Below are 13,326 nucleotides of genomic sequence, written 5' to 3'. Positions count from 1 at the left end.
CTGGATTCAGGTTTCTTAAAATCAAAGTTAACCGGGGGTGGACAGCGCTTATGGGATGCGAAAATCCCTATATCGAAGTCGTCCTATTACTAATAACTGTTCAATAGGGGTGGACAATCAAGGCCCCCTTGGTTGATACACGTGATGAAGAAAGCAAGTTAGTCACTCTTCAGATTTTAAAGCAAAACGTGGTCAGTCGAAATGCAAGCCAGGCATTGAAGATGCAGAGAAATAAAGTACAAATTTTCCAAAATTCGCATCGATTTGCCGCCTATTTTACAAAATAAGAAATTTGATTACTTCACGAAGGTAACTATCCTTTTATTACATTAAACAACATTAATTCATTTCATGTGATATAAACAATATACGCAATTAACCAGCAAAGTAACATGAACGCGTACAGCGAGACGAATTAAAAACTTCGCCATGTAGACTAGCATAGGCACTAGTATAATAAACCAACCTGCAATTATTCGGAAAGAAGCGAAACAAGGCTCTCACCCTAAGTTTGATCTTACTCGAAAATCTCGAGGCGTGATGCCAGAGCGTTAATGCCGAAATTTGTCAGTATTAGCAATAATTTAACAGCCACTTCTGTAAGAACATAAATGTACCCATAAAAGGTTTAACAGGCAATATTATAAGGACGCACATAAATTTGGAACCCAACAGCTACCAGCTTCGTTGTAAGGGAAACAGAGGCCATTCTTTGGCATAATCCGTTTTCTGGTCGAAAGAGCTTTAAAATAAGAGTCTACGTATGTGTAAACCATGGGATGATATAAAATACATATTTATACAGCAAACATTAATATACAAGGCGTTTTTTCTGGTAAGTACTCTTGGCTTTCAGGTAAGAAAAAGGGGTTGTTATAAACAACATTGTGATAGCAAAATTATGAACATTAGGGACCTACAGTGACTAACTAGAATAGAAAAACTAACCAATGAGAAATCGTTAAATCATAAATTCCTTCAAAATAGAGAGCCTGCGTTTTTAGATTCCGGTAGAGGGGAAGAGAGGGAGGAGAGGGAAGGGGGGGGCTTTAGGTTGTGGAGTTTCAGATATTATGACTGCGCAATCTATATAAGTCAGTCATGCAAAAAAACACAAGAGATTACTCAGCTTTCATAGGCAATATAGTTCAAAATTTCCCCTTTGATGGCCAACAAAAGTTCTCACTACCCTTTAAAGTTTAAAGACGGGTATCTTATAAACAGTGTGGGCTTTGGTCGTTCATGAGTTATTTTCTCAAAAACGAAAGTATATTCATGGTAGCAAAAATTATCTGACATTATTTTTGTCTAGATTCAATCGTAATACGCTGTGAAATTATTTTGGAAACTAGTTAAAAAAGTGCGATATGAAGTATCAAATAAAGCTAAACTCAAACAAACAGTAAAAACTTTTATTGCATGGAGATTGACAGTTTGAAACATAAATTCAATTGAAGACTTCTAGCTTTGCATTTTAAGAATATCTTAGGAAAACACAGCCAAACTTTTTTACCTGATGGACAAATTGCGATCCTAAAAATCTCATGATGCTTAAAGAATAAAGCTATCAATTTTCAGATTATTCCGGTGAATAAAGGAAATTAAATCTTTAAAACTCTTGTCTTTGCATTTTACTAGACTAATTCTGCCAAAACTTAAGAAATGCTATTAGAGGTTTTTAGCAAATATTCTTATAAAAACCCATCATCGCATTATGGTTTAGAACAATTTCCGTTTTTGATGACAGCCCTCTTCAATCAAAGTCATAGAAAATCTTTTGATAGAAAAAAAATGTGTAAAACGTGCATCATACACCAACATGGTATCCTCTATGCACAGACTGTTATACAAAATCACGCTGGTAATGGGGGTTCCATAAATAGCCTGACGATGCGCTTATTTGTAAATAGACATATGGAACATTTAACAGCAAAAATAATTGATAAACTAACCATAATACGATCATAAATGCTAATATATAAATTAAATTGCCACTATAGTAACCGTATCTATACCTAAACTAACTGAAAGATATAGATGCCTTCATTTTCTGTGAGCGTAACGAATCTGTTAATCCCTTCTAGGCCTGTATCTTGGACTTTGACACACAAACCCTTAATTATGAAATTTTTATACTGAAGTGTATCTGACAAATTTCAATCTTTTCCAAAGTAGTTTTGGATAAATCTATTATATAAAACGAAGATTTTGAAATGAGTATGTTACATGGATTTCAATGCCAAAAGTAGCTATTTATGACGACACAAAAAACAACAAAATTCTTATACAACCAGTTGGCCTAATATGATTACAAAATAAGGTATAAAAAATACAGTTGGTTGAAGAATGATATGGAATTTCAAATCAGTAAAAAAAATCAACTTGCACATCGCTGTGCCAAGCAATTTAGCATAATTGATAATATACATGTCTTTTAGAGCATTAAAGTGAGGACAGAATTACTGAAAATTCTCCATAATTTAAACCTATCGATATGGGTAACTGCGAAGAAGCCAATTGCGCGTTCCCTTGTTTAAGTGGCCAGGTGATACTGATTTCAAGGCGTTAAATGTTTTCATGTGTTAACAGAAACATTTCTTTGGCAATGGCTTCAAATACAAGGAAGGAAATGGACCATCTTGATTATAGACGAAATCAGCGATATGGAGATGTGTTATGCGCAAATATGATTCTTAAAACAAAGGGAACGCTTACAGTTCAGGCAACGATTTCGAAAGAGTCTCAATTACATCGACAAGGGAAGTCAGCATCTTGCAGATCCTTGATAATTCGACTGTATTCGGAGTATCTGAGATTTGATTAAGGAGGGACTTCAGTTCACTGTTGCCTTCTTCCAGACTCGTTATATGCTTATTGACTTTCATTCTCGTCACAGGCCCCAATGAGTCGCGATATGTCGACAGCCGTTCCAGCAGGCTATCGGCCGTGGCGACGCAACCTTCGGATTTATCTCTAATGTTCTCAGAAACACGCGCCTCAGCTAAAGTAATAATATCACAAGCACATCGGTAAAGATTTTGCGTTTCTTCTGCTACTGGTATTAAATCTACCTTCAATGAACTTGTGTTTACATTCACGTGTTTTATCTTAGGCCCTTTGACAACTTTCGACATTTGTGGCTTCCTTCCCACGATTTCTGGCTTAGGTCCCCCTTGACCAACATTCGATGGCTTAGGCGGTAACAAAGGTCTCTTTGGAATATCTGACTGAATAGAAACCGATCCGTTGGCTTTCCGCTCCGGGACTTTGACTGTTCTCCTCGGTGCAGGTACTGGCTTAATTTCCGGTTCCTGGCTACCTATAGCCGGTACATGGTCTTCTATTATACCGAGAGGTCTGGCAGGTCGGGCAGGTTGGTCTCCGTTTGGTCGTTTTGGTAGTGGCCTCTTCTGCAATTCTGACACACTTTCAAGGTGGCTTGATTTAGTGTCCGGACCGTCAATGCTATCCACAACCGGCTTTTTTGACTTGCCAGCAGGATGTTTCACTGATTTTAAAGCACCTAAGCCTCTTGAAAGTTCATTCAACGAAATATTGCTTAAAGAATCAGACCGTGTCGTAATCAGGTGGTTCTCGTTTCTCTTTGATTCTTTATTCTCGCTTGGTTTCGGTGGCCTTTTGACCATTGGTATAGGTAACTGTGGACGATCTTTCAACGTGGCAGCAATTTTTGGGCTGTTCTGATGTCGGCTGGGCGTCTCAGGTGGGCTGGACGCTAACGGTATGTCACCCCCTTTATTTGGCAAGGGCATTGGCGGTCTTCCTTCTATATTAGCATCCACTCTTGAGAGTTCAGGAGGGGGTGCCGGGGGGCGATCTTTCGGTAAAATTGGCCGCTCTTTACGAGAAATAACGTCATCCTTCCCATCTTGATCCGGCATTTTAAGGGGAGGGGGTAAGTCCGGTAACCTTTCATTCCTAGATTTTATCAAAGTTTGTGTATAACCCTTTACGATAGGAACTTGGGCTGTGGAATGCTCACGACGAAGTGTGTCGGCTACTTCTACAAAGCAAAATGAAATATTTTGAGGAAATGTAATATGATTTTATTCATTTGCCAGAATACAAACACAGTACTCGATACCGAAGAAAGCTCACCCCTTTCACAAGCAACCCTAGTCAATGGCACCGAGAGGTTGATAGGAGAGGGTTTTCTCAGCAACATAATTTTTCGTTTGAATTTGCTATAGTTTCAGAAACCGTAAAGAAAAATAGGGGACTGAAAAACTCAAACTACCTAGGAACCCAAACTACCCAGTCTATTAAAAGGCCGAATTACCCAACCTACTTAGAGACCCGGTTGACCCGGTCTTATAAAGGACCAAACCAACATGCATCGCAAAATGATCTTCTGAACCATCCTTCTCTAGATGATACACAATGCACCATATGGACATCTTTACACGCGACGCAGTTAGCTTGAAAAAGTTGGCCAATTATCTGTTGAGACAGTTTGAAGGAGAGCGAACAGTCGCATTTAAAAATTGGAAAGTAAGTAGATTTTTTTTATTCCTGTCAACTTTTTTAGAGTAAGTAAATTACTGTCAATTGTGCAAATTGATGAATTTTCAACATATGAGCGGAAAGATGCGCCTATCATTCAAAATGAGCAATTACTAAAACACTGTCGCTATATATTATCAATCTGGGCAAAATTGCTGCTTAAAAATGCATCTAAATTATAATTCCGTTCGTTGGGCTGCAAGTCTAGAAGACGCTAGCGGCAAAGAAAACAAGTTTTAATCTTTATTCTAATGTTTAAGACACATGGAATTGATTTACATTCAACAGAAAAACAGAATGGATAAAATATATATATATTTTGATGAAGAACGTAAACAAAGTATTAATATACATACCGTCTTCAACATTAGTTGAAGAAAACATCGTATTTAATTCTTGGTGAATAACTTCAAAAGATGGCCTGTCAGCCGGCTCCCAAGCCCAACCTTTAATAAAGAAACGATTTTCAAAACAGGCGAGTGCGTTATGAACAGTATAGCACTTTAACTGGGTCCTGGGTAGGCCACAAACACACGTTGCTCAATTTCAAGTTGCTCAAGCAGCTTGCAGTATGTCGTTTCGACTACTATTGGAAGGCAGGCTTTCTGAATAAGTAACGGCTAACCAACGAAAAGCTTACACGATATAATTGTTGCTTTATAAAATCCTTAAACATGGTCAATCTCTACGGTGTTGGTTATAATATACACCTGCAGACCAGTCCGTGCCTTGGTTGAACTCTCATATAGTAGGAAAGTTGGCAAGTGAGCTTTACTAAGATTCTAGGTGTAAAATTACAAGGTGTTGCAACATTTTCTTAACACACCGTACCACCAAGGCGTCCTGAACATAACATCGAGTAACATACTGAGGCAAACAAACATGCTCTTCTATCTGTTTTTCTTGTATCTAAGAAGGCACTGTCATTGTTTCATTTTGTTTTTGTTTCCCAGAAACTTTCCAGATAATATGGAATGCATTATCATAATTCAAGTAACAAAACATAGGAAAATCGAGCCACGAATTGATAGGTGATCATAAAAAGGCATTTTTACATAAACAAGAGAAGAACGTAAGGGGAAGGCAAGGATTTGCTGCCCTAATCAGGCTCTTGATCATAGAAATATGGCTCCTGGCTGGTCATTGATGGCTTTGTTCTTCAACAAACAGTTTCAAACATAACATTATAAAAGAGTTTCGCATAAAATCTCAAGCAAAGCAAACAAAGACAAGGTTTTAACACTCTATCTTATAACAAAGCACCGTACTCACATCGAAGCATTAATTGATAAGTGGGCTCAGGGCAGCCTTCTGGTCGATCCAGTCTGTTGCCTTGTTCCAAATATGTATACACGTGACTCAGATCTCGGCCAGGGTAAGGGGACATTCCATATGTAGCAATTTCCCACATCAGAATTCCAAATGCTAGGGATTTAACAAAAAGCATAATATATAGTTGTGCAAATATAAACAAGGTGGGACATAGCAAAAAGTGTGATGGGATTCTTCAACGAAAAAGGGAACCAACGTTATTAGTATTCGCAACGATTACCAAAAAAAATATTCTCAGATACAGGTTACTCTTAAATAGGTATATTTACAAAGATCCAGTGATGATTTTTCCACAAGGACACTTGCACAACGCGGGTAGTCCCCCCATTCCCTAGTGAGATTTAACAATTTTCCTTGCTTTGCTTTTGTCGTTTGGTCTTTCACCTCCCTTGCCCAGCTCAAGGTTACTGATAACAAGTTGTTCAAATTTTGGGTAAATTCGACCTGATAAGAACAAGGCATGACATCTGTTTGAAAGACCTGTTCCATTCACTGTGTTGTCACAAGGGTATATATTGAAAATTGATAGAATTTTACAAAGTTGTCGGTTGGTCAAGGTTGTATTGGCCATTGCATGAGAGTCAATAAGTAAATATTTTATGTAATAAAACATACATCTAATCTAGATCTTACTTTTGAATGGCAAAATCTAGACTTTACCCACCCCATACATCTGATTTAGATGAGAATTTGTTGTAAGCAAGTGCTTCTGGAGCCGTCCATTTAATTGGAAACTTTGCACCAGCATGGGCTTTGTAGTAATTTGATTGCAAGCCTCGAGCAAGTCCGAAATCTGCTACTTTGATGAGATGGTTCTCGCCAACCAGACAGTTTCTTGCTGCTAAGTCTCTGAAAAATACAATGAACATCGATTGCAAATGCAAGGTCTTGTACAACTACTTATAAGTAATATGTACTTTTAGTGTTCATGTGGAGGTTCTTAGACTAAGACTCAATTTGCATGAGATAAGATCAAAACGGATCAAGTCTATGCCTGTACTGACTAATCATGTGTTTACATTAGATCCAAACCCATCTGGATCTGCTATTCATATTTGTGCAGGACCAATTTGAAAGCAGAACTGTTTTGGACCAATGACTAGAACTATTGAGAGCTTATTTAAAACATACTCTCGTTTGAATATAATAAGTCAGGCTTTTTGAAACTGCTTCAACAACAGCAGTAAATAACTACCAGTGTCCTTATGTTTAAACTTGAAAACAACATTTGGCTGCCTCTTATCTGTTCCCAACCACTTATCTGCTCTCAGTCTTATGCAAAAGCCAGAAATAATGAATTCAAGTAAAATGCAAATAAATCAAAATGGCAAACATTGATAAAAACATAAACACAATTGCTAGGAAGTCCAAAGTATAGGAAGAAAAACCACTTTCTATTGAAAAATGCTGTCCCGCTCAAACATTTATATAGATGAAATGAAGATACTAAGAGAAAGCACTAACTGTGAAGGTATTAGCAAAAAATCAATGCTAAAATAGATGAATGGTAAACTAAGCATTGTGTATGGCAATGGTAACTTACACTCCCCTCCCAAAAGTATTCGAACGGTTGGGCAAAATTTTGGGCCAAGTTTTTACAAACTCCATGTTAGTGAAAAAGGAAGATCAAATTTTGGTGGCAGAATAAAACGATGGCGTCAGAAAATAAGCAAAATAAATATATAAACAAGCAAATATTTTGTTTGGATAAAGTTTACTGGGCAAATTTTTCTCAATAGCGCAAAAAATGTTTATCTTTGGACACTGGTAAAAACACAAAATATGGATGAAGCTAAGCAAATGGTCATAAAGTTTTTACGCCAGGCAGGTCATTCATATGATGAAATTGCACAGCAAGTGGACTACACGAAGTTTACAACACAAAGAATTTGCAACCTATGTAAAAAAGCAGTTCACTGGAGAAAACAGGCAGGTCAAAAAGATTTTTCTTATAGGAACCAAAGAATTGTAGCAGGGTTTGCGAAGAAACTTGCTAATGCTTGTCAATTTCAAAGGAGTAAAAATTGCAAGTAACTTTGAAGTTTTGTGACCAAAATTGACTCAAAAACTAAATTAGGCATACTCTATCGAAATCCGGAATTATATTTGCACTCACCGGCAAAACAGACTTAGGGTTATAAAAAAACCAACTGTTGCCAACCGGGGCGATAATGTCTTCTTGAATAAGTGTAGATTTAGTTATGAAAATTATATGGCTTCTTTGGTTTTTTACAAAAGATTCAACGAATAGAGATCCTCTGAAGACCAAGCAGCAATTATTTGATAAAACCTTTGACATTCACACCATTATTCCTCTCCATTTCATTAAAATTTTGCAGAGGTCATTTCCTGGCTAGCCCTGTGCTGCCCTTTTGTCTCGCGAGTATCCCCACCAATATTGAAGTTATTCTATTGATAAAAGGAATTATTGACTTAAATTCAAAAATTTGTGCAATTTAAACTTTGTTTTATGATTGCCTGAAGTGATCCCTATTGTCATTCTTTATTTTTGTTTTCATCAACTTAACCTGACACCGTCGCAACATTGGCTTCCGTTCGAATACTTTTGGGAGGGGAGTGTATTTTGAAAACAAGCAGATACTGCCTATGCAAAAAGCACTCACCTATGAATAAAACTATGTTTTTCTAAATAATCCATGGCGGCTGCTACCTGGGTTGCCATATAAAGCAGTGTTGTTGCAGGCAGGTCCTTGCTTGATGGGTTTCGAAGATAATCAAGCAAATTTCCCCGAGGCATGTATTCAGTAATAATGTAAATTGGCTTTTCTTGTGTGCAGACACCAATTAATTGCACAAGGTTTGGATGTCTGATGTGCTTCATCATGTCAGCTTCCTTCAAGAATTCTTCAACATCAGTGGCATCCTCCTGAACAAAAAATAATTATATTTAGAGTTTAGAATGAATTGAACTCTATTCACCTATTTGAACTTTTAGTCTAGAAACCAGAACGTTAAAATCAGCCTCTTGCTTTTGCAACATTCAAATTCTAAATGATGACCATATTTTCAATATTGATATTCATCAAATATGTATATTGTCAAAAGGGGGAAAGACTGCATGTCTAGTTATTGTAAATTGTGTTTCAGCTATCCAAAAAATTATGCTATATTCAACAATATTGATATCTGATGAATATGGTCTGGCCATGCAACTCATATCCCTACCATATCTTCAATATCAATTCTTCTGATTAAGAATTAATTTTATTCAAGAAGCAAGTTTAGCAAAATATAATATTTGAAAATAGCACAAAATGGTGGTAACATCCCATATTAAAGTACTTTTTGTAAAGTTCTTTGGTATGACATGTTTCTGCTTTTTCAAGCATTTTTAAATATTCTATATTTTAAAACATAACAAATCCAGCAAAACACTCATATGGGTGTTCTAGTGAGATAAATTTGTGAAACTTTTCCTAACAATGTAGTGTCCTTGTGCAAAGGTAGTAGAAATTTTGTCATAAGACCAAGATCATTAATGTTGGGGTTCATATATCATTGGTTGTAATGCATGTATGCATTTATCACAACCTCAAAAGCTAACTCATGGATTGAAAGTAGAAAATAATTGTGTTCAATACAAAACCAGAAAGACCCAGTGTGCCAAAATTGTTAAAACATAAGCACATGAGCAAAACTTAGCAAAGAATTACTATCCTTGCTGAAAATATTCATGATCTCTTTGGTCTACAAGCCATAGAGTTTTTGTGACCGTTCGCATTAGGACTGAGGAGTTCCCTACCTGTCCAACATTTTTATACTTGAAACATTAAACCAGATGCTGAATATAATCAACTGACCTTTAGTGTTTTCACTGCTACTGTTTTATGAAACTTTCTATATTCTGCTTTGTACACTTCTCCATATTGCCCCCCTCCAAGTTTCTGGCTTATTGTAATCTCTTGCCTTGCTACTTCCCATTGGTCACACTCAGGTGAGATTGAATAAACTGTAGGCTTGTCAAGTTTTGGAGCTGCATATCGCAGGCAGGCAATCAGCCCACCAGGTTCTTGGGTATGATATGTCACTAGCTCAGGTATAGACTTAAACTTAATCCCTTCTTGAACATACATACTTCCATCACTATCATTGTTCACTCTGTAGTGATACACCCTTCCTTCGTGCCTGACAGACAGAGAATATTGACCAGGGCTGCTTTCACTCTCCCGTATGAGAAAGCTTCCATTTATTCCACTACTAAGTAGATACTCTGCTCTATTTCTTGATATCTTCCCATGATACCAGTCATAACGATTTAGGCTCTCATTCTCCACAAGGTAGGCAGATGGCACCCAACCTATCTCTCCATTGCTGTTTTGTCCACGAGCCCAGTCACCTGCATTTGTCTCTCTATCAAGTATCTTTATAAATTCTCCTTTCCTTATACTAAGCATGGTACTGTCTGTTGCTTCAAAATCATGTTGAACAAGGAAACATGATGGATCAGATTCATCGAAAGTAAATACATCTGTTTGTGGTGTTGGCGGTGAAACTGAAAGGTCACTAGGTGAACCATCAAACTTTGGTGGAATTGCAGGCAGAGGTCTGTGGGCCATAAAATCTATAAAAGAAAATTCAAAAGTTCTGTTAGCAGTCATAAAACTTAAAATTATAACATTGTCAGGTATACACTAGGCAATAATAGAGAAGGAAGTTGAATATAAGGATGATTAGAGATCCAAGGGCTTGTGATTAAGTCCATGCCATGATGAAACTTTAACTTTAGTGAGAAGTTTTATCAGTCTTCCATAGATAGTCAGCAAAGGAATCATGAGGTGTGGCTACATCGGTGAGAAAAACTGAGACACTGCTTGATATATGCATGAATTCTCAGTGTCCCAGAACTGCCTTTGAAAGAAGGGTAGCAACAAATACAATAATTTTCCAATACTTCACACATTATTGTACTCTAACTTTAAAAAACTTATCTAAAGTATAACTAATGTAACACAATCCTCACTGGAACACATTTTGCAATAAAGTGAGGATCCTAAGGGTTCCAGTGAGAAAGTGAAGTAGGTCAAACTGACTTACAGCACTAGGAAATTTTTATCATCCAAGCTGATCAGTAGCAATCAAGTTGGACCTTTGGTTGTTTTGTAAAAAAGGAGATTCTTGGATTGTTAGCAAACTGTTCATGAAGCTATAGTAAAAAAAGAACTGAACATGTGGGGAAAACCATTTTCATAGTGAAACTGAAGATCATGCGGAATTGCTGCTTCAAAATAAACCGAAACAAGTTCAAGTAGTAGCAAACAGAAACAAAACTGTTTAACAGATAACTGTTATAAAACATTGGCTTTTAAACAATAATGCTTTTGGAGGTATATAGAAATGCCTAGGGCTGTTTGTGATTTGCTGACAATTTTTACTCTTGACCCTTTTTAAACAGCCTTTAACTATATTTAATCTCATAAGTCACAAAGAAGAAATTCCATATTTACTCTTTCAAGTTTTGCACAGTTTCATGAAATGAGCAGCATCATACAGAGAACATACAGAACATATATAGAACATACAGAGAGCAGCATCACAAAAAGTTGGGAGAAAATTTGCGATTACATTCTGTACATCTGTATTTCATGCATTGATGGTCCTATATCTTTAGCAATATAAAAAGAAACCTGAGGTTGTTTCTATGGTCCATATAATATGTAGTCTAAATGAAAAAACTCTTGTTCTTCTCTGGATTATCCAAGTACCACCAACAGCTATTTTTCAACGATTAAACCATTCAAAGCAAGTAGAAATGTGGAGACTAAAGAGATCTGATTAGTCAGAGCAATGTGAGAAAACTAAGTACAAAGATATACAGAAAAAAGAAACAATACAATGATAATTATAAATTTTTTGGCAATGATTAGTGTCCTTATTTCACTACATGAGTATAAATGCAACTACTAATTGGAATGCCCAACAAGCATGTCATAAAATGCCACATCATTAAATGTGTTTTTGTTCTGCTTTTGCAAGCCATTTGAAAATTTTGTTTTAAGGAAGGCTAATATTGGTAAGGGTAATCACAAGAAAAAAAATTATGATTGCTCAAAGCTTCAAAGACCTGATTATAAAATACAACCTTGGCTCAAAATTTATTTAGAAACGTGATCATTTTGATCACTTTCAAATAAATATATTGATAAATAAATATTTCATTAACAATTCAATTTCTTTATCCAAAAATCTTGAAGGTAGATTTTACTGATATTTGAAAGTCTATGTGGGAAAAATGACATATTCCAAACAATATTTACTTAATATTTTATTCAGGAATAAGGATTGAAAAATACTAACAGATTTATCGTTCCAAATACAGGATGAGTATTCATCGTTCCTAAGTAATCAGCAAACATGAACTTTACCTATATTATCTTCCATTAAAACACATGCATCTATCTCCCCTATGTAAAAATATATAGCTTTCATTTTACATAAACTATATATGAGCTGCAACTGTTGCAAATAATTGCCTACGGTAGCAAGAGAATATGGAATGTACGAAAAGTGGAACCGCGCGGAAATAATTATTAATGAGAGAATGAAATCAACTCCCGTATCAACAATGTTTACCTTGGACACCTTTTGGTTCATCGGCTAAATTTTCTTTCGAACGTGAAATATCACCTCCACTTCGTTGTCTGAGGGTTTTGAGTTTACTACTTTTTACACCTCCATGGTCCCTGTTAGCCTTTCCTTGGCCCTGACCCATCGTCGCAATGTCCTAAGCCTTAATTCAGACCACTCCCTCTATGTTGCTTTATTCAAAACAGATAGTTGTAGCTTCAAAAACTCTGAGGTAGCACTCCCGCATCTTTACATGTTTTCATATCAATTCAGATAATTACATCGGGGTCGATAAAAAAAACTACGACGAGCCAAACGGCCTAACTTCTCTGTTCCTTTGGCAGGTTAGTAGCCTCGTCTTTCGCATGTCGGTTCAATGTTAAACCGGTACAATACACCGAAAAAACAACCAGCCAAATTGTAAAATATCACCACACAGTCTGCAAGTTGTAGACCAGTTCGATTAACTTCAAACACTTTTGAATCAGGCTATTTTCGATTCGTCACTTCGCTTCCCATTTCGCCATTTTTGGGAAGTACAATATCAGAAATGGACATCAGAGGGTACCTTTGTCACCCTGTGATTATCCGTGACAAACTTGCGTCTTTTCTCGCTCAAACGAAGTGCAAAATGAAGTCCTCATGATGTTACCTTTACAGAAGAACACCAGACCTAGTTGCATCCTATACAGTCTAAGAAAATTAAAAACAATGTACAACAAATATTTTAGATAAAGCTAATTAAGAACGGGAAAATAAGAAGTCACTTTGGTATTGTAATGTCTTCTATGAAAAGAATAATGAAATCTATTTCCTTCTCTAATTGATCCTGGTCTTAACGGTTTTTTAAATTGATTTTTTCTCTCCAAGGTTATAAAACAGAGA

At 36.4% G+C, this 13,326-nt stretch overlaps 1 protein-coding gene across 1 annotated transcript; it reads right to left on the bottom strand.

The window, feature by feature from the left end:
- Positions 1-237: 237 nt before the first annotated feature.
- On the bottom strand, positions 238-13,055 carry LOC135693483 (uncharacterized). Its single transcript, XM_065211988.2, has 7 exons — positions 12,448-13,055; positions 9,678-10,438; positions 8,481-8,743; positions 6,521-6,705; positions 5,797-5,949; positions 4,881-4,970; positions 238-4,024 (listed from the first exon to the last, which is right to left on the bottom strand). The coding sequence occupies exons 1-7, from the start codon at positions 12,584-12,586 to the stop codon at positions 2,712-2,714; spliced, it is 2,904 nt and encodes a 967-aa protein (XP_065068060.2). The 5' UTR covers positions 12,587-13,055; the 3' UTR covers positions 238-2,711.
- Between the last annotated feature and the right edge of the window lie 271 nt (positions 13,056-13,326).

The sequence above is a fragment of the Rhopilema esculentum genome, chromosome 11 (genome assembly GCF_057945365.1).
Source record: "Rhopilema esculentum isolate cy_ngs chromosome 11, ASM5794536v1, whole genome shotgun sequence".
In the NCBI taxonomy this organism is placed as follows: Eukaryota; Metazoa; Cnidaria; class Scyphozoa; order Rhizostomeae; family Rhizostomatidae; genus Rhopilema; species Rhopilema esculentum.
The sequence above is the reverse complement of the archived record's forward strand: the minus strand, read 5'-3'. Positions and strand labels throughout refer to the sequence as shown.